Source organism: Rhinopithecus bieti, unplaced genomic scaffold, assembly GCF_001698545.2.
Source record: "Rhinopithecus bieti isolate Rb0 unplaced genomic scaffold, ASM169854v2 scaffold_84002, whole genome shotgun sequence".
Taxonomy (NCBI): Eukaryota; Metazoa; Chordata; class Mammalia; order Primates; family Cercopithecidae; genus Rhinopithecus; species Rhinopithecus bieti.
In genome coordinates this window covers 2,482,057-2,502,135 of record NW_016841755.1, presented here as the reverse complement: position 1 = coordinate 2,502,135, position 20,079 = coordinate 2,482,057, and the positions used below count along the sequence as shown (strand labels likewise).

At 49.1% G+C, this 20,079-nt stretch overlaps 1 protein-coding gene across 1 annotated transcript in view; it reads left to right on the top strand.

Annotated features, from left to right (window-relative positions):
• The first annotated feature begins 876 nt into the window (after window positions 1-876).
• The window catches only part of ZNF516 (zinc finger protein 516), an 88,299-nt gene continuing 69,096 nt past the window's right edge, over window positions 877-20,079 (top strand). The window contains 16 exon segments of the mRNA XM_017866088.1: window positions 877-939; window positions 942-994; window positions 996-1,077; window positions 1,079-1,246; window positions 1,248-1,451; window positions 1,453-1,485; window positions 1,487-1,586; window positions 1,653-1,769; window positions 1,772-1,801; window positions 1,804-1,827; window positions 1,830-1,987; window positions 1,989-2,099; window positions 2,101-2,277; window positions 2,280-2,366; window positions 2,368-2,446; window positions 2,449-2,778. Coding sequence (XP_017721577.1) covers window positions 877-939; window positions 942-994; window positions 996-1,077; window positions 1,079-1,246; window positions 1,248-1,451; window positions 1,453-1,485; window positions 1,487-1,586; window positions 1,653-1,769; window positions 1,772-1,801; window positions 1,804-1,827; window positions 1,830-1,987; window positions 1,989-2,099; window positions 2,101-2,277; window positions 2,280-2,366; window positions 2,368-2,446; window positions 2,449-2,778 — 1,816 coding nt within the window.

Sequence of the window (20,079 nt, the reverse complement as noted above, 5' to 3'; positions counted from 1 at the left end):
GCATTACAGTGCTGTAATTTGCCATTGTGTTACACTTATCTACAGCCTTCAGCAGGTAGCCTGCTGATGGCGTTGTAGCCTAGGAACAATGGCTTCTACCATATAGCCTAGGCTGGTGTTGTGGGCTGTGCCTCTGGGGGCTGATGTGCGTCCACTGTAGTATGTCTGCACAGGGAATGAATGCCTAACAATGCGTTTCCAGGTTCGTATCCTGTTGCTAAAGTGGCACGTGGACTGTGTTGGAAGTGCATCATACTGTTGTCGCCACCTGCTGCAGCTCACCTTCATCAGCCAGGAACTGGGCTTTCCCAAACCTTGCATTCCCTCTGTCCGTAATTCCACTGGTCTTGCTGCAGTAGCTTGTATTCCTCCACACTCCTACACACTCTGGTACTACAGTCTCTCTCACAGATTCGATGCCTTATTGGGGAATAATTATTTGCGTGCACAATCATTAACAGTTTATTTATGTTAATGATTTCACACAATTCATTATTGCATAATAACCGATGCTGATATTTCAATAGGCAAGCGGCTACTCATTGCCTCTGTTTGAAGTGTTGCTTTGGTGCCCCTTTCTTTGTGTGGGTTGGACTAGTATGTTTTGGGGATGCATATGGGTTCCGCAGCCTGCGGGCTGCCCTCTTCGCCAGGAGGCTTTGCTGATGATGTTCCGTCTCTGTTTTAGGGCTGGCCGCAGCTGCTGCCGGCCCCGATGTTAGAAGGTTGCACCGTCCTGGGAAGCTGGCCCTGTCTTTTGCTCTTCTGACTATGGAGAGATAGGACGGTCCTTTCCGGCACCGCGCGAGAGAAGCTGCTGCCGCCACACCGGGCCGCCCCGTCCTATCGCGAGGATCGCAACAGAGATGGCCGGAGATGGAGCCTGGGCGAGCCCCAGCCCCACTAGGGCCGGGCCGGGGCCACGGGGAGGTGGATGGGCAGACAAGGCCTACCTCCACACTTGCTGCATCTGTAGCAAGAGCTTCCCCTTCAGACTCGCTTTCGCGCAACTATGGCAAGCCCACAGGCGAGAAGCCCTACAAGTGTCCCTACTGCGACCACCGGGCTTCCCAGAAGGGGCAACCTGAAGATTCACATCGGAGCCAACCGCACGGGGCACTCTGATTCAGGCGACACGAGCCAGAGCGGTGAGGCACCGCTGGGCGAGATGCGCGCCTCGGAGCGGGCCTGACGCTGCGCCAGCCCACCAAGAGTTGCCTCGGCTGCCCAACGGCTGCTGAATGGTGGCCCTTCCAGGCCGAGGCGCCAGGGTTCTGAACCGGCCTCGCAGCCGACAGCGCAGGGTCCTGCTCGGAGCAGCAAGGAGGGGCCCCGAGGGTCCCCATGAGGCCCGGGGGGAGGCGAAGGCCGGAGGGGCCAGTGCCTCCTTCGCAAGAAGCCGGTTCGAGGCGTAAAGAAGGACCTTGGAGCTGCACGTGCTGCACCAAGCGCCACAAGGGGCCCTTCAAGTGCAGGCTGGACAGTCTACGCGACGCTGCCTGGGAGGAGTCCGCTGCTGAGCCACATCGAGAGGGACCACATCATCGCGCAGGCGGCTTTTTTTTTTTTCTTCGTTTTGTGCTCTTGCTGTCTTTTTTTGTTGTGTCTTTTGTCTTTTGATGTATCTCGTTCTATAGCCCTGAGCTTGTAAGCTCTCGTGTGTTTGTTCCTCTTTTTTTTTGCTTGTATTTGGTGTGCTGGCCAGGCCTTCAGCCGATCCTGCTTCTTCTGAAGGCGCAGCATGAGAAGACACCGCGGCTCCTTCGACCACGGTGCCAAATCTGCGGCGTAGCGTTCAAGGAGCCTGGTTCCTCAAGAACCACATGAAGGGCGCAACGCCAAGACGGGCAGCAAGAACAGGCCAGAGTGAGCTGACCCCCATCGCCCCATCAACAACGTCAGGTCCAGGAGGAGCGGTGATCGTCGCCGGCTGGCCTTTACGGAGGTCTGCGCCAAGTCGGGAACCTGGTTTACAAACCTGGACAGCCTTGAACGCCCACAACGCCATCCACCGCAGGGTCGAGGCAGTCCGCAACGCGCCGCTCCGCGGAGAGACGGGCCGGAGGGGCCCCGGAACACCAAGCAAGTTTTCCCTCCAGTTGCCTGAACCTGAGGCCATTGCGGCCGCGAGACGCGGTGCCTCGGCGCACAGGCGGACGTCGGAGCTGGCGAGCTGGACCCGACGTTCACAGCCTACCAGGCCTGCGCAGCTGGCCACGCGGGCAAGGTGGGCCGAGCCGGACCGAGTACCTCAGTACTGGGGCCTGGGACGAGGGCGGCTGGCCGGGGACGTGGGCTTTGACACAGACAGGCGCGAGCTACGTCCTGGCTTGAGCATTGAGAAGGCAAGCGCGGAGCAGGATGCCCACGGCTGCGCAGGGCCCCCCGCGTAAGCGCGCTACGGGGCCCTGGGGACCAGGCGCGCCGCTGCCCCACCTCGATCCCCGCTCGCACGCGCCCAACGCAGGGCCCGCGCCACCACCGGCCAGGGCAAGTCCTCCGATGCTTCGGAGTGCCGGCAAGATCTTCCGCGACCTATCATCAGGATTGTGCTGCCCACTCGCGCCGTGAATCGCCGCGCGCCGCCGCGACAGGGACCAGTGACGGGGACGAGGTGGCGCCGGGGGCCCAGATGCGGATCACTCAGTGAGGGTGACTCGGCTTCCCAGCCCAGCAGCCCCGGCTCCGCCTGTGCCGCTGCCGACTCCCCAGGCTCTGGCCTGGCGGACGAGGCTGCCGAAGACAGCGGTGAGGAGGGCGCCCCCGAACCTGTACCAGGTAAGCGAGTGTACCCAGGTGGCCCGGGTCCTGGGATCCCAGGCTCAGGGGGTTCCTGCTCCCAGATAAACATATAATCAGGTAGCCTCGCTCATTAGCCCCTTACCCAGCTAGATCTATGCTCAGGTGACCCTGGGCCTCAGGACTCCACGCCCGGGCGGCCTTGTGCCCTTGCCCAGGGTCCCTGTGCCCAGGTGACTCCACACCCAGGAATCTCTCCCCAGTATAGACCTGGAGCTCGCACTGCTGAGTGCAGATGCAGACACCCATCAGCTCCCCTTGCAACCCCTTTCGGTGTTTGCATACACACACTTTTGACCTCTAGGGTTGATGGTCTCACCTGAGCATCTGTAATCCTAATTTCTGAGCAAAGAACACCATCATGGATCCCTTCTGAGACAAATTCCCTCCCCTTCCTTTTCTGCCTCAGACCCAGTTCTCACCATATGATGCACACACACACGCACACACACAATTTCCTCCACTCTAGCTGGGTAGAAGATTGTCTTCAAATTGGTGTGCAGTTATAATTAATCTCCTTGGATTCAAGTAACCCTGTGGGTTTAGAGACAGTTAATTGGAACAGATTACTTTCCACATAGCAGTCATGTAAATATTTAAAGATGCTTGGCTAACTTTGTTTTCATAATTCTCCTACTTTCTATAAATTTTAAACATTTTGATATTTTCTTTATTATTTTTTGCTTTGCATAATTGTTTTAAGTGGAAAGTGATGTTTCAGTGATAGAACTTGCATGTTTCTCCACAAAGTCAAAGATGTTTTTCCCTTCTCTGCAACGCTGTTCCTGACTGTTGCTTTTTACCTGGACTTTCAAGAGTATTAGAAATCAAAGCCCAGGGGCAGGGCTCTTTATATTCTGTGGTGAAGAAGATGACTGCTTTGCTGTGTTATTTCACAACAAAACAGAAGACAGTGTCATTTTTCCTTGTTAGAGATTTGGCCAAACCTGGACAGAGTTTATTACAGTCTTATACAGTGTGTTATATGAGGGTCTGTTACACTGAAATGCATATTGAGTCAACAAAGATGTAGAAGGCAAGTCTTTTCTCCTGTAGCAAAACCTGTGCTGAATCCATGCCCCGGTTGTGAGTGTCTACATAGGTAAATGAGTCTTCAGTAATGCGGATTTTAACTTGTCATTTCTTAGTCATTGGTCCCCGTGGGAGAAACAGGAGAACATGGCCTTCTCTGAAAATGCAGTGACCATTCAGTGAACATGTTTGGATTCTTTGAATAATTTGTCATGTGAAACCGGGTTGACCCCCTCATGACCCTTGGTTGACGTCTTTTAATTCTTGGTGTTCTTTTTTTATTTTTATAAATATAGATTTTACTGGTTGTTCCAGCACTTTTTGGAGCACATGCTGGATAAAATATTGGGCTAGCACTATGGGTTTTTCTTTTTTTTTTTCCCACTTTGAAGAGAAATATTCTTAATATTTGGAAAAGCTCTTGGGCCTCACTCACCCCATTGATTATGATGGTGGTCACATGATTCATAATAAGCTAATCCAGTAGTGCTTTTAGAAATAAAGAAGTTGGAAAGAACAAATGATTTCTATCATAAATTGGAAAATACTCTTTTTTCTTTTCAGGCTCATTAAATTTTAAGAAACTGATTTTTTATTTTTTATTTTTTTGAGACGGAGTCGCGCTCTGTCGCCCAGGCTGGAGTGCAGTCTCACGATCTCGACTCACTGCAAACTCTACCTCCCGGGTTCACGCCATTCTCCTGCCTCAGCCTCCCAAGTAGCTGGGACTACAGGCGCCTGCTGCCATGCCCGGCTAATTTTTTGTATTTTTTAGTAAAGACAGGGTTTCACCGTGTTAGCCAGGATGGTCTCAATCTCCTGACCTCGTGATCCACCCGCCTCGGCCTCCCAAAGTGCTGGGATTACAGGTGTGAGCCACCGCGCCTGGCCCTAGAGCCTGCTATTTATAAAGACATTGTGTATATTTTTCTCCATATGTAACTTTGAGAAAGTTAATGTAGATCTCAGCTGATTCTGTAACAAGACATATAGTTAAATGTAACAAACAGTTTTGGAGATAGAATAAATAGGATATTTCAGCTTATTGAGAGAGGACAGAAATTTATGGTGCGACAGAGGCATAAAACATGCAAGAGCCTTGTTAGGTATATATGGGTCACTTTCCGTAATCCCAAAGGACAGTATCTTTCTACCTAAAAACACCAATTTTTCACTCATAACAGCCCCTTTAATAGTCTAGTGTAGCAACAAATTACTAATTCGTGGATATTCTTTAAGGAGAGAGACCATGTTCCATCAATTTAACTACTCTCCAAACACTGCGATTTGCGGGATTTGGCGCAGATCTTTCACAGGGCCGGCCTGGAAAAGAAACTGGGTATTCTGAATCTTAATGTTTAAATCTGCGGCATTCCTTTCTTTTTCTGAAAAAATACACGCAACTTTGAAAAATGCTTGCCTTTCCTGTTACTGAAAAGATTAGTTAGTTCTTTGAGCATTAGGTTATTTTAAATTCTCCGAACTCTGATGGGATGACTGGCTAACACTGTTAGGTAGAGCAGCTTTGTAGAAATTGAGGAACGAAAGATAACGGGAGTTCTCATAAGCAGCGGCCAGCCTGCCCGTGGGAGCAGAGTTGAAATTAGAATTCAGATCTATGCGACCATTCCGGTAAAACCCAGTTGTGCCATAATTTTACCCGAACATTTTCTTTGATATCTAGGAATTGATTTGAATGCTGTTTCTGGATCTGGAAATAATTTGCATTATTAGATTAACTGAAAGAAACTCCTCTCCATTTTTTTATGGAACATGTTTCCTCAGTTGAATGTTGTCATCTATTCCTCTGGAAAGTTCTGATATTCATGTTACTTTTATCCCCCTATAAGACTTGGTCGCAGCAGCTCTCATTATTGACTTAAAATAGTAGAAGCGCAAAATTATGAAAAAAGTCAGTCGTTGGGAATATGTTATAGATTTAAATCTTCCACTGAGAAAGGGACGTGACGTGAACAGAAAGTCCACTTTTGGACTTCACAAAAAATTAATATTTTTAGTAGGAAAGAGGGGTGAAAGGGCATCTAATTGGAGTTTATAAAAATCAACATTTCCCACATTCCCGAACACAAGGAAGCTCAGAGAGCTTAGAAACCATCACTAAGGAAAAACGAATATTGCTTTGCAAGGAGACATATAATCCTTCAGTGTATGGGCTAAAATAGAGTTCTGCTCAGAAAGCATTTAGGCGATTCAGGAATAACAGAAGCACGCAGAGAGTCTGTACATCTCTGGAAGACTTGCTCTCAGAGTTCCTGCCATCCTGAGAAGTGCCTGGACTGGGCTGCCTGGTGCCCAGGCCACGGCAGATACTCTAAGGTACTCGTCATATACAGTCCACCGTTTAGCTGCATACCATTCAAGACTAATTTTACTACTCCAGTTTTTCCACCATTTCTTGTTATGCTAATGTCTGTCATGTAAAATCCATATTCCGTCCTGTTGAACCCACCCTCACTTTTTAGATACTCACTGCGACTCAATAGATGGGACACCCTCAAGTTTTAGATGACGTTGTGGGAAGTTAGAAGTACAGTTGGTCTTCTGTATCCGTGGATTCCGCATCTTTGGATTCAACCAACCACAGCCTGAAAATATTAAAAAAAAAATAGATGGTTGTTTCTGTACTGAACATATACAGGCCTTTTTTTTTTGTTATTATTCCCTTAACAACACAGCAGAATTTATAGAACATTTACATTGCATTATTATAAGTAATCTAGAGATGATTTACAGTGTACGGGAGATGCGCGTAGGTTCCATGCAGGTATTTACACCAGGGACTTGAGCATCCTGGATTTCGGTATCGGGGGAAGGCCTGGAATCGGGGGAAGTCCCGCAAGGAAGATTGTGTTCAACTGTTTTTGATCAACATAATGGCAAATTATATGACTCAACTTAGAGAATAAAAAGAGTGCTTGGAACAATTGCCTTGGTATTATATGCAATTTGAAGAGTTAAGGAAAGAGTCTTTAAAGAAAAAAAAAATGGTCAAGGGAAGAAAAGGTAATTAAAGGAGGAAATGGATCTACCTTCAGAGCGTCTCCTGTTTCCTATCCCCTGGCTGGCTGCCTCACTGCCACCCTGCAGCCCAATAGCCCCGTCCTTAGAGCCCATCTTCTTCCGCCGTCACCAACCACACTCAGGCTTTTGCCGTAAGGTGTTTGCCGAGCTCGTGCTTGGAGGCTGGCTGGCTGTCCGTGCTGGTGCGCTGGCTGTGAGGAAGGCCAGGCTGTAGTTGTGCGGCTGCGCAGAGGTTCCACAACCGTCCTTCCTTCTTTCTAATAGAACACAGGCAGCAATTGGAATAGCTTAGGGAGGGTGAGAGACTGTGTGTGTGTGTGTGTGTGTGTGTGTGTGTGTGTGTTTTAGACAGGTCTCGCTCTGTCACCCAGGCTGGAGTGCAGTGGCACAATCTCAGCTCCCTACAACCTCCACCTCTTGGGCTTACGCCATTCTTTCACCTCAGCCTCCAGAGCAGCTAGGACTACAGGCGGTCACCACCACACTTGAATAATTTTCGTATTTTTTTTGGTAGACATGGGGTTTTGCCATGTTGTCCAGGGTGATCTTGAACTCCTGGGCTCAAGCAATCCACCCACCTCAGCCTCCAGGAGTGCTGGGATTCCAGGCGTGAGCCATTGCACCTGGCCTGGAGGATGTGTTCACCCGTTGAAATAGGATTGAGGGTGAATCTGGCCAGCAGAAGGGAGAATGGAATGAGGGGGTGAGCTGGGAGGCGTGTTGGCCTGTGTAGCCAAGCCTACTGGGCGTGGACCGCCTTTATATGGTACTCCTTCTAAGCGTTTCTTCAGGGCAGAGCAGGAGGAGCTCTCACAGTGCCTTCGTGCACTGACTTTGCAGCCGAATCCACTCGCGATGCTGAGTCTCTCGGGGACTCAGCGGTGTCCTGGCTTGGATACACGGCGGGCAAGGCTTCCTCTGAAGCCTGGTGGTGTCCTGGCTTGGTCGCACCATGGGCGAGGCTCCCTCTGAAGCCGAGTCATGGGTTGGGAGGAGCACTTGTCCTCACACAGTGCTTCATCGTGGGTCCCATGGGAGGCTCAAAACGATTCAAAGAAAGAGGTTGTGGACCAAGGAGGAGGGAAAACGAGTGAAGTGCATTCATCCAGGGGAAGTTCGAAGTGTAGGCGGGAAACAGCATCCAGTTTAGCTGGGGGAAGGAAAGCACACGCGCTGGGAGCAATTTCATGGCAAACAGCACTCCATGGCCTGGAGCTGTGGGATGCGCTCGTTCTGAGGGGGTCTCGGTGCCATTGGGGCCCTCTATTAAACGGGAGCTTGCAGAGTGGGTAAAGGTAAGAACCACCAGGCCAGCTCCACTTAGTATCCTCACAGGTTCACTCGGCCGGACTCGGCCCAGTTCCTTCATTGCGCCGCAGCCCCGGGCTCCTCTTGCGTCATATCTAATAAATGTTCACACATAGACTGCTCTGCTGCTCCTGAAGTGCGGGGGTGACAGGCCGTCCCGAAGTCAGGTGCCCCCAAAAAGTGACCGCTGCTGTCTGCCATGTGGCCCATGCCAGGCCCCACAGGGCTCCCTGGGTGTTTTCTCTAACCAGATGAGCCAGAGAACAAAACCAGAGTGGAATCTGCTGAGACAGAAACTCAGAAGAACGGAGACCGAGGTCACAAGCTGCAGGCTGATCGCAGGCTTCGGAAGAGCTGGCAGTGTGCCCCGCGGAGGGCCCTCAAGGGCTCTCTACCTGGAGCCAAGACACCCTCCCTGGCTTTACCCTGTACTGAGTTCTGAGGAGTTTATTTCGTTGGGAGTAAAGTATGAGTTGGAAAACCCTGATAATAAATTCTTGTTTCGTATAAAAATGCAGCAGTGTTCTTCCAGAGAAATAGTCAGATGCAGTCGACAGTCACATGCGGAATGCTTTGTGATGCAGTCAGCATCTTAGCAACCGGAGCCCACTCTGAATCCGCGCTCCCGCACGCATGGACACGACGGTGATTGTTCGTACGGCCCCGGGTGTCCTCGCGTGCTTTCCGAGTTACCAGAGGAAGATTAAATTACGAGGAGAGTAGTGTCTCCTAAATACGTTTTATTGTATTCTGATTCTTTCAGCGTGGATCATCTATGCATGGCATGCATGCTGATATTTGCTTGAACAGAGTGCTACATTTTGTGACCTTCCAGAATGAATTTATTAGGCTGTGAAAGGCGTTAAGACTCTAGAGATTATACTCTGGGGTTTTCTTCCCGCCACTGAGAAACACATGTGGGATGTACGCACTTGGTACCGGGGAACAAACATCAGGCGGACATTTTGGTTTGCTGGGAAAATTCAAACACTCGACGTATTTTCTCTTTCTTTCTTGACTCAAGATAGAATCATAGAATTTTTGAGGTGGGAGGGAACTAAGAGGTGTCCATTCTGTCCTCCTGTTTTATCAGTAAGGAAACCGGGGCTCAGGGCAGGCTTTCGCCCTATGCCGAATGATGTGTGCACTGCTGAAAGACGGCACATCATTGGTGGAGGGCACATGAGCTTGGACTCAGACATGTGGATTTTAATTATCCTTTAGTCACCAAGTCACAGCGTAGTGTTACAAGTTCTTCAGCCCCTGGGAATCTGCAGTGTCCTGCCTTGCAGTGGCGGGGCGGGGGCTGTGGTTCCCACCGAAGCTGCTGTCCTCGCTGCATTTCCTGTCTGTGCCTGGCGCACTGTGGGTATCCTACACACACACGCTCTTCCTGTTAGCGTCCAGCTTCCAGCCTGGGAAAGGGTCACCTTCCTGGTGTGTCCACGAAGGGCAGGAATGCGTAGTCCCAGGATGGCTCAGATTCTGGATCTGCACCTGTACCCATGTTGTATGCAGGCCAGGATGCCCCCTAGCCACGGCCATGGTACCCTGTGAAGTCCTGTGGGGTGTGCCGAGTTTCCTTCCTGCCACGTAGGAAGTTACTTAGGATAGACATTCAGTGCATGTTCACTGAAAGAGAAGTTCATAATATTCTCGGGCTCCAGTGCCAATGGATGTGTTCACAGATTCTTACCGGATGGAACAGATTTCAGCCTTTTCTTTCTTTGCCTATGATGCTAAACTTCTTTACTTCAATTCTCCTTTCCCTGCTAGATTTAACATTTTCCAGTCTGCAGGAGGGGTGGTGCTGGATACGACTTTCAGCCCTGAACCTGTTGGGTGAATGCCACTGTTGTCGTGTCGTGAAAAAGTGGCGCTCGGTCTTCCCAGGTGTGACTTGAACTTGTGACTCTGGCTTAAAATGGAAGGGCTCCTCTTTGTCGATTTCATCTATCAACAGTGAACAGAAACACCTGAATTTGGTTTTTCACCCCATTCCCATGAGATAGGGACCAGGTAGGATCGCTCCTGGTGGAGGGAGGTCTCATTCCACTCCGAGCCATCAGTTTCTGACCAGCTGGAAGAACGGACAGCAGCAGCTGGAGCAGCAGGTGCTGGGCTGGTTCAGGTGTTGCTGAGGGGTCTGTGCACCTGTGAGAAGAGGTACTGGTGGCCACAGTGGGGTTTCCCGGCCAGGAGAGGTGTGATGCCATGGAGTGGTGTGCACCCCTGTGGGGCTGGGGACGCGGCACCCCGCACGTGTCGTGTCACCCTGAGAGGGTGCCTTGCTGCTGAGCTGTCTGGGAGATTCCAGTCATTCTGACTGATGATTCTGCACCCTCCTGTGTTGGTTGTGTTGTCACCCTCCTGTATCTGTGATGTGCTGCGTCTAAGCCCATCCCTTCTCAATACTTCACTAGGCGTTTGCTTAAAGCACAGATCCACACCCTTCTGCTCAGCCCTTGGGTGTTCCTCCTTGCGAGCCGAGGAGGCTCCCAGCTCCGTATGCATTTCAGCTCTGGCACCTGCCCGTCTTCTCCCCTCTCACCTTACTGTGCCTCGAACGCTGTGCCCAGACTCAAGGCTACCATGTCTCCTCCACAAGACCTGAGCATCCAGCCACGACGCAGCACCCAGGGTAGAATGCAAACCTGGGCCTCAGGCTGGCCCCATTCCTCCCCGTTGCGCCCGTCTCTAGCCTGGACATGTTCCTTTCAGGCCGAATGAACCTCTGCGTCCCCAGCATCCGCCTTGGGTCAGGTGTCCTGGAATTGCCATCTCATTGAAGGCAGGGGCCGGACCTTCTTTTTCTAGAGGGCCCCGCAGGACTCACGCTAAGAACAGTGGCTGGAGCTGCACCTTGATGGATCCTGTTCTTCAGAGTTGACAGCGAACTACATGGAGAAATGTATTCAGGACTGGGTAGTTTTGCACAGGAGTACTCAGTGCTCAGTAGTCCTTTTTACTGGATGTCTAGACTCTAGAGATCTTTCTGTCTGATCACAGAAACAGGATGACCAGCAGTCACAGCAGAGGCTGGCCTTACAGTTAGTATTTAATGGGCGCCTACAGAGTCTTCAGTGGAAGGTGCTGCACTTGTGGATTTCAGTGCTATTGCCACTCAGGACGTGTGGCCGGGTGTCACTTCTGGTGTTGTCAGACTTAGTGGAGTGAGGATTCGGGGAGTCCCCTTCTTCCCTTCTTCTGACCCTACACGCCTCGTGTTGGAGCTGTGGCTCCAAGTCGCTGTGTCGGGGGCCTTTGTTTCTGAATCGTTGTTACTGTGGACCAGGAGCAGAAGCTGGCTAAGCCCGTTCCCAGTAGAGAGTGATGCTAACATCGAGTGACCCTGGGCATGGGGTCCTGCTTAGGCCCCGGACTGTCACGGCAGGCTTCCTAGAGAGGTTGTTCAGGCCATTGGATGGTTTCCCACCTCAGTACAGAGGGCTGTGGTCCTGGTGGCCTTTGGAGGCCAGAGGCTGTGGGAAGATCCATGAATTTCATTGGTGCTGAGGCCCGGAGAGTGGGGCTGTAGGCTCCGGAACCCCGTCTGGGGCTGCTCTCCACTGAGCTCCAGCACACAGGGCTCAGGTGACACAGGAGAGTGAGCTGTCAAGGACACAGTTGAATGCATGTTCTCTATTTCAGCTAAGGTGAGGTGATGGGCCTGGTGAGCAGGTAGTGACGGTGCTGGCCGTTTGCACAGTATTGGCACTGATGGCCGAGGCCTGTGGGTTGAGAAGGTAGCAGTGGTGCTGGTGCTTTGCACAGTGTTGGCACTAAAGGCAGAGACCTATGGGGAGAGCAGGTAGTGACAGTACTGAGGATTTGCACAGCTTCTTCACTCAAGGCACAGGCCTATCGGGTGAGCATGTGTCCATGGTGCTGGTGCTTTGCATGCTGTTGGCGCCAAAGGCAGAGGTCTGTGGAGGAGGGCAGGTGCTGGAGGACTGGCCATCCCACTGCTTGAGGAGTGCTGTGGGCGCCACATTTTGAGGACCTCTACATAGAGCCCAAAGCCTGTCCTTTCCTTAAGGATCCTTCCTTGTTCAACTAGTGACATCTGCAGAAACCATCTCCAAAGCTTCTCATCCACGGGAACTTTGCCATTGGTCCTGGCATTGGTGGCTGCTTAGAGTAGCAGACCCTGTCCTGTTCCTGCCAGGGCAGTGGTGGGCGGGGCCGCCTGAGCGCACTTGGAGGCGGAATGCATGGGGCACTGCATTGCATGTTAGTCCATTCTTGTGTTTCTGTAAAGGAATACCTGAGACTGGGCAATGTATAAAGAAAAGAGGTTTATTTTGGCCCATGGTTCTGCAGACTGTATGGGGAGCATGGTGCTGGCATCTGCTTCCTGTGAAGCCTTAGAAAGCTTAGGATCATGGTGGAAGGTCAAGGGGAGCCCATGTATCACATGGCAAGAGTGGGAGCAAGAGAGAGAAGGGAAGGCGCCACACACTCTGAAACCACCAGATCTCGCGTGAACTCACAATGAGAACTCACTCATTGTAATGGCAGCACCAAGTCATTCTTGAGGGACCCGCGCCCGTGACCCAGACCTATCAGGCCCCACCTCCAACACAGGGAATCAGTCTCAACATGAGGTTTGGAGGCGGCGGATGTCCAAGCCATATCACACCTGTGCAGGACGTTCCAGAGCAACCCCTCTCTCTGCTTTCAGGATTGACTTCCTTGTATGACAGGCTCAGTCAGCTCTTAAAGGAAACTGTGGCTTGCAGTTTGATTTGCATCATTCTTAGTCTGCATTTTCATCATGGGCACATGAATTATTTCATAAGTTTAGACTTTCTTTTAAATGCTTGAAGCATTTAAGTTTTATTTGATAAGTGTTTTTTTGTGTGTGTGTCCTCGTCTCTGGCACAAGTTTTAATTTTCATTTTGTGTATGTGGTTTTTCTTTTTGTGGTTCTTAGATAATTTTGTGTGTGCTGGACCTAATCTGAGGCTAGTTTTTCATGAGGGATTTGTTGGCTATTGATAGGATCCAGTATTTGCATATATAATTTGCATAAGCCTTTGCATATTAAAATGGATTGCCATTTTAGGTCTGTATTTTACTGGAATTTTAAAAAGCTAGGGATATTTGTCTCTGGATTAAAGGTTAGAAAGTAAGACTCCAGTTACTGAGATTTTACCTGATTCTGTGTGCATAGTTCACATAGCGATATCCATTTACAGGAGGCCTTGTTTCCTGCTTTCTTTACAAAGGAAGCCATTGATTTGAAACAAGTATTTTCACAGATTAGTAAGACATTTGGGCGAACTGTTAGCTGCCAAATATGTTCCTGTATAGATGAGCCAAATCTGAGTGTTACTCATGTTCTTTCTCTTAACTCCAGAATAGTTACTTTCAGCACTATGAATAAACTCTCTTCCAAATTTAATACAATTACTGCTTTATTTGATAACCTACTTGGTTACTGAAATGTATCACTTAAAATGATAATTCCACGGTGCCGTTTGTTGAGCTGGCCATCCTGTAGAAAACTTACATACGTGCCTGAATCTCCTATCTGAAACCTGATGGAGAGTGGCAGCTGCCTTCAACGTCATGAAGTTAGGTTGTTGGTACATATGATAATCCCGTGATTGATTACAGTGTAGACGCTATTGGGATAGTTTGTTCATTGGACTGGACAATTAGAGAACATTTTTGATACTGAAATGATGGTCAGGTTTCCAATCTGACTAGTTAAATCCTGTTTCCTTTGATTTGAAATTAATCTGTGTTGTCACTGGTTTTTCAAAATTGATTGCTACATGACTCATGAGAATATGATTTTTATAGATTATTTTGGTATTAGACTAGGATGTGATAGGAGTGGAATGGATTGACATTTTCATTTTAAGAAATATTGCTGGGTTCTACTTTTCAAAACAATGGAAGATGGTAGGTCCAGGACCATGAGGCTGAAATCAAGGCCTGAACCTTCGGAAGCCTCATGGACGGGTAGGGAAGTGTCGGTAAGAGCCTTGAAATGCAGTGAAAGGTGCCCCCAGAAGGTGACTCAGGAAGTGCCTGAAGTTCAGGTATGAAAAAAGCAGTTGGAAGGTACTGGCTTGGGAATTTTCAGAAGCTCTGAACAGAAGGTTCTGGACAGGTTGTGCGTCACACCAGCAAGACAGAGTCTCTGCGGTTTCTATGGCGATAGCCTGCACTCCACTTAGAAACAAATTCTTGATGTTGTTTTGAAACCTCAGGAACAAAAGGGCACCGTGTTTGCTTTTGCAGAAGAGCCCGGTGGCCGCGCGGCGTTTGGCAGACATCGGAATCCTTGGTACCTTTTCTTTCCGTAGCCGCAGCTCGGCGCATCATTTTCCATTCTGGGTCAGAATTTCCTGGTGTTTCTTTCTCGAGTGGAAGATCTTCTTCTTTGAGTTGAAAGATCTCTTGATCTGGGGGATGCTGCTGCTGGTGGTTGTGGAAGTCTCCCGGGCAGTGTGCGGCTTTCCCTGGTCACAGGGTGTCCAGGGTCACCCACACCCTCCTTTGTGCACTGCTGGCTTTGGTCGTCACCTTCCTTCACTGTGGGCACCTCTGTTCCTCCCCCTACTCCTCTTCCTACTAAAATGGGCAGAGTCAGGACCCCAGGGGCATCTTAGCACCAAACACCTTGGTGAGCCCAGAGGCTGGGGAGCGTGGATTGCTGGATCTGGAGGCCCTGGCTCTAGGTCCAGTCTCAGAGGATGCCTGAGCTTGTTGTCTTTTATCTGTCCCAAGGCCATGGACAGAATCCCAGACCAGGAGCAGTCTCTATGTGCCTGCGTGTGCCATTGTTACTCCCCACACACCTGTCTCCTCCTGGGACCCTCAGGCCCTTGGCTCTGGGTGCCATCTGCATCTGTGACTTCTCAGCTCTGTGATGCCCTGTGCTCGGGGAGGGGCTTCCAAACAAGACCTGAGACCCCAGATCCATCTTCTTGCCTCAGGACTCCTCATCCCCTACAGGTGCTGCTGCTCCTATCCCTGGGAGAGGGAGGGTGAGGCAAGGCCCGACTTCCCTGGGGTCGGCCTGCACCATGTGCTGACCTCCCTGCCCTGCTTGCTCACCTTCCTCCTGAGCGGCCTCCTGGCCTCTGCGTGGGCTTCAGGGCTAGCTCTGGCAGGAGGAGCTCCCATTTCCTGGGCTAGACCCATGCTAGGCTCCTGGTTTTAGAGTTCTGCTCGTCCTTTAGAACATCCACACACCTTTTGTGAACACCTGCACATTGTAAAGAATCCAGAAGGTGGCCGGGCGCGGTGGCTCAAGCCTGTAATCCCAGCACTTTGGGAGGCCGAGACGGGCGGATCACGAGGTCAGGAGATCGAGACCATCCTGGCTAACACGGTGAAACCCCGTCTCTACTAAAAAATACAAAAAACTAGCCGGGCGCGGTGGCGGGCGCCTGTAGTCCCAGCTACTCGGGAGGCTGAGGCAGGAGAATGGCGGGAACCCGGGAGGCGGAGCTTGCAGTGAGCCGAGATCCGGCCACAGCACTCCAGCCTGGCAGCCTGGGCGACAGAGCGAGACTCCGTCTCAAAAACAAAACAAAAAAAAAGAATCCAGAAGGTGAGGAGGTGCTTGGAAAGGAGCGGTCCTCCTCTGTTGACTGTCCTTGCTGGCCTCACCTCTTCCAGAGAGTTTACTTCTGACCCTCCTTGGTCTTTAAAATGTGTTTTCTGGTATAAGTGTATGTGTAGAATTTTTTCTTGTTTTGGTAGGTAGTAAGAGCATTTGACGTGTCTTGTTCCTCAGCCTGCTTCCCCACGTGACAGCATGTCTTGGGAATCTCCCCGTGTGGGCGGAGGACTCTCCTCTCTTGGACTGCCTGAGAGTGCAGGGTGATCTTGTTCTATTTGCCTATTGATCATTGTTCAAGTCCTTTCCAAATTTCATTACAGACAGTGCTGCAGTAAACATACTGGTGACAGGCCATCGACAACACTTAGGAGTGTTCCATGATGGATTTCTTTCTTTCTTTTCTTTTTTTGAGACAGAGTCTCGCAGTGTCACCCAGAGTGGAGTACAGTGGTGCGATTTCGGCTCACTGCAACCTCTGTCTCTCAGATTCAAGCGATTCTCCTGCCTCAGCCTCCTGAGTAGCTGAGACTACAGGTGCATGCCACCATGCCTGGCTAATTATTATTATTATTATTATTTGTATTTTTAGTAGAGACAGGGTTTCACTGTGTTGGCCAGGCTGGTCTCAAACTCCTGACCTCAGGTGATCCACCCACCTTGGCCTCCCAAAGTGCTGGGATTGCAGGCATGAGCCACTGCGCCTGGAGCATGATGGGTTTCTTTAAGTGAAATTGGTAGTTTCAGGAGTTTGTGCATTTTATATTTTGATAGATGCTGCCTGTTTGGGTGTAATAATCCTCATGTCCACCAAAAGCTTATGAGTGTGTGTGTGTTTTTTTCCACGCCCTCAATAGTTCTTAGTATTATAAATTTTCTAAAATTGCCTGTCTGAAAGAAAAAAAGTGGTATGTTTTTATTGCTTTAATTTCTATTTTCTTTTTTTCTTTTTTTGTGAGCGTAAGCATGTTTTCATGTTTACTGGCCATTTGCATTTCTTGCCTGATGCATTGTCCATGAATTTTGCACATTTAAAAAATGTGTTGTCCTTTTCTTGTTCATTTATAGAAACTCTTTATATATTGTGGATTTGATTCTCATGTTTTGAATACGTTCTATTGGTTTATCATTTGTCTTTTACTTTCTGAAGTCTTTTATTGTAGAAGTTCTAAAGCATCAGAGTTGTCTTTAGGGTTTTTGGATTTTACATATACTTGAGACGTTCTCTACCCTACCATTAAACTATCCTCATTGAATCAATCTAGTTTGCTTCATTACATTGGCCTTATTCCACATTGTGTTAACCCGTGTAAAACCTCGTATATATTCTGTGAGGTACTTTAAACATTTTCCCACATTGATCTGGTTTTTCCAACCTAATTTATTCAACAATCAGTTGAATGAATGTTTTCTGGTAGGTTATGTTACGTTTTCTCCACTGATTTAATGTGGTAACCTTGTCATAGACTCAGTCTCTGTGTGCTTTAGCTGTATTTCATATAAACCTCCAGCATAGCCTCATGAGGTGAAGGTGCCACTTGTCTCAAAACACAGATAGGAAATCTGAGGTTGAGAGGGTTAAGTAAACTTTCTCAAGATGGTTCCAGTCGTAAGTGTTGAAACCAATAATATATAATAATATATTATGACAGGCCACCAGGGTGTAAAGGGAAGAAGGGCAGGAAGATGGAGAAATGAAGGCTAGGCACTTGCCCTGTTTTCCTGGCATTGTGCCTGTTCTCTCTCTCGGGCTCTTGTCTCCACCCCGATCCTCACCTTTGCAGTCCCTACTCAGGGCCCAGATAGCAGGACCCTTGGGCTGGGACTGGCAGGTGGGATGTCTCCATAGCCTGTCCGGACGGAAAGGAAAGGACCGCGCCTCGGTTCCAGGATCCTTGCTTGCCTGGGAGGAGACGCTAGGGGTCAGTGTTGTCCATCCAGAGGCCCTGTCCGGTACTGACGGGCCACTGAGGCTCTGAGGATTGGGTTTTTGGGAGATGATGTCGGCGCCCCCTAGCTGTTTCTCCATTTCCTGTGCATAATTTCCACTCCTCCCAGTGAACTAATGGTGCTGCACATAGATGAGAATTGATGTTCCTCTTTATCCATGTGTATGTGTTGACATCAGCCTTTACCTTTTTTTTTTTTTTTTTTTTTTTTGGACTCTTGCGGCTTCCTTTAAGTAATTCATTCAAATAATGTGTTTGTTTTAGAAGTTAGGGATGCCAAATTTAGTACATAAAAATACATTACTCCTGGTTAACTTTGGATTTTAGATAAGCAGTAAATACTTTTTAAAAAAGGTTTACGTATGTCCCATGCAATATTTGGGATATACTTACACTAAAGATTTATTTGTGATTTATCTGAAAATCTGTATTTTAGATAACCGGACGTGCTGTATTTGAGCTGGTGAGTGTCTTGTGAGTAAACCTTTTCTAGTAGGTTATGTTCTTTTAATGCATGGGGGAAATGTCTGTTCTTGTTGCTGATTAAAGCCTGTTGAGCACAACTCCTTTTGTTTATTACTAGATGGGAGATGTTGGCTACCTCACATCAGCAAAGGCTAGAAGAATAATTAGCTGAGGGAGAGGAGGGGAGATCCTTCAGTGGAGTTTGCTTTCTTTCTGCAGTTTACATTTGTTAATACTTTAAACACGTGGATTAGCTCTATTGAGGGTCAGAACAATGCTTGTGGAAATAGAGATTTAAAAGAAAACAAATAACCTTTCTGTTTCATTTGAATTAAAAAAGTGACTGCTGGCATTTTCTAACATAGTTCTCTAAAAGTTTCTTGAATTAGGATGAAGGAATGTACTCAGGTTTGCTATGCAATGTGAAGGCAGTTTTATGTTAATTTGATGTCTGAAATGCCCTGTGCCAGCGAAGAGCAGCGCTGGGGGTTTGCCTGCTTGGCGTGAATGTCAGCTGTCAGACCTGGAAGCTTGATTGGGCTCGGGTATTTCTGCAGGTGAATTTCTGTGTTGAGGCTTTGCTGGTGTCTCTTTCCCGGACGTCGACCCATCGTGAGTTGTCAGTGACTTGAGTGCCGCATGGGTGGGTCTGTCACATTTCATTTGCTTTGTGGGACCCTGGAAAATGCAGGACAAGCTCTGGTAAGAGTTCAGGTGTTGACAAAAGACACAGCTCCGACCAAGGGGCGTTAGGTCCTCTGCATGAGCATACCTCCTGAATTCAAAATCAGAACAGCCCCAAGAATTCCTTCGGTCCTCCTGAGATGTGGGCTTCCCAGGTGTGGAGACATGTTTAGCCGTCTCAGTGGCATGTGGTCTGTGGCCTGTGATTTTTCACAAGAGATGGGGAATCAGTGGTCAGGATCACACACAGCGTGTGAGGATATCAGCCCTCATTGTGACGTGGTTCCTTTAGTGGACACAGTTCCTCTGGCTCTAAATTGATTTTGTCTGTGCATGAGCTAGCCTTATTTAGTTTTGATTAAAAAATGCTAAGTTAATATGTGTGAAAAAATTAGTGGCCAATCACCATTCTCTTGGGAATTCTGTGTCCTGTGCTTGAACTGTTGAAGAATTACTGGTGGATTAGTTGTAGCTTCCACGGGGCAAATGAAAAAGGCATAAAACAGTGGATTCTTCCCATGCCTCCATATGCAAAGAGATCTCACACTTTTTTTTTTTTTTTGAGAGATGGATGTATAATTGATGAAGATTCTGGAAACTGGTGTGTCTCCAAGATAAAGCCCTTCCAAGTAGGGGAGGTTGCGACTTCACCTGCCTTTTTTCAGGGGGAGCCTTTCCACCTGCGTGTGTATTTCAGGGGGGTCTTTCCACCTGCGTGTGTATTTCAGGGGGGAGCCTTTCCACCTGCGCGTGTGTGTTTCGTGGGAGCCTTTTCACCTGCATGTGTGTGTTTCGTGGGAGCCTTTTCACCTGCATGTGTCTGTTTCGTGGGAGCCTTTTCACCTGCGTGTGTTTTGTGGGGAGTGTTTTTACCTGTGCGTGTGTCTTTGGGGGGGAACCTTTTCATCTGCGTGTTTCAGGGGGAGCCTTTTCACCTGTGTGTGTTTCACGGGGACTTTTCACCTGCATGTGTGTGTTTCGTGGCGGGATTGCGGGGAGCCTTTTCAACTGCATGTGTGTGTTTCGGGGGGGAACCTTTTCACTTGCATGCATGTGTTTCGGGGGGAACCTTTTCCACCTGCCTGTGTGTTTCAAGGGGAGCCTTTTACCTGTGTCTTTCAGGGGAGAGTCTTTTCACCTTCACGTTTCGGGGGGAGACTTTTCACCTGCGTGTGTTTTGTGGGGAGTGTTTTCACCTGCATGTGTGTTTTGGGGCAG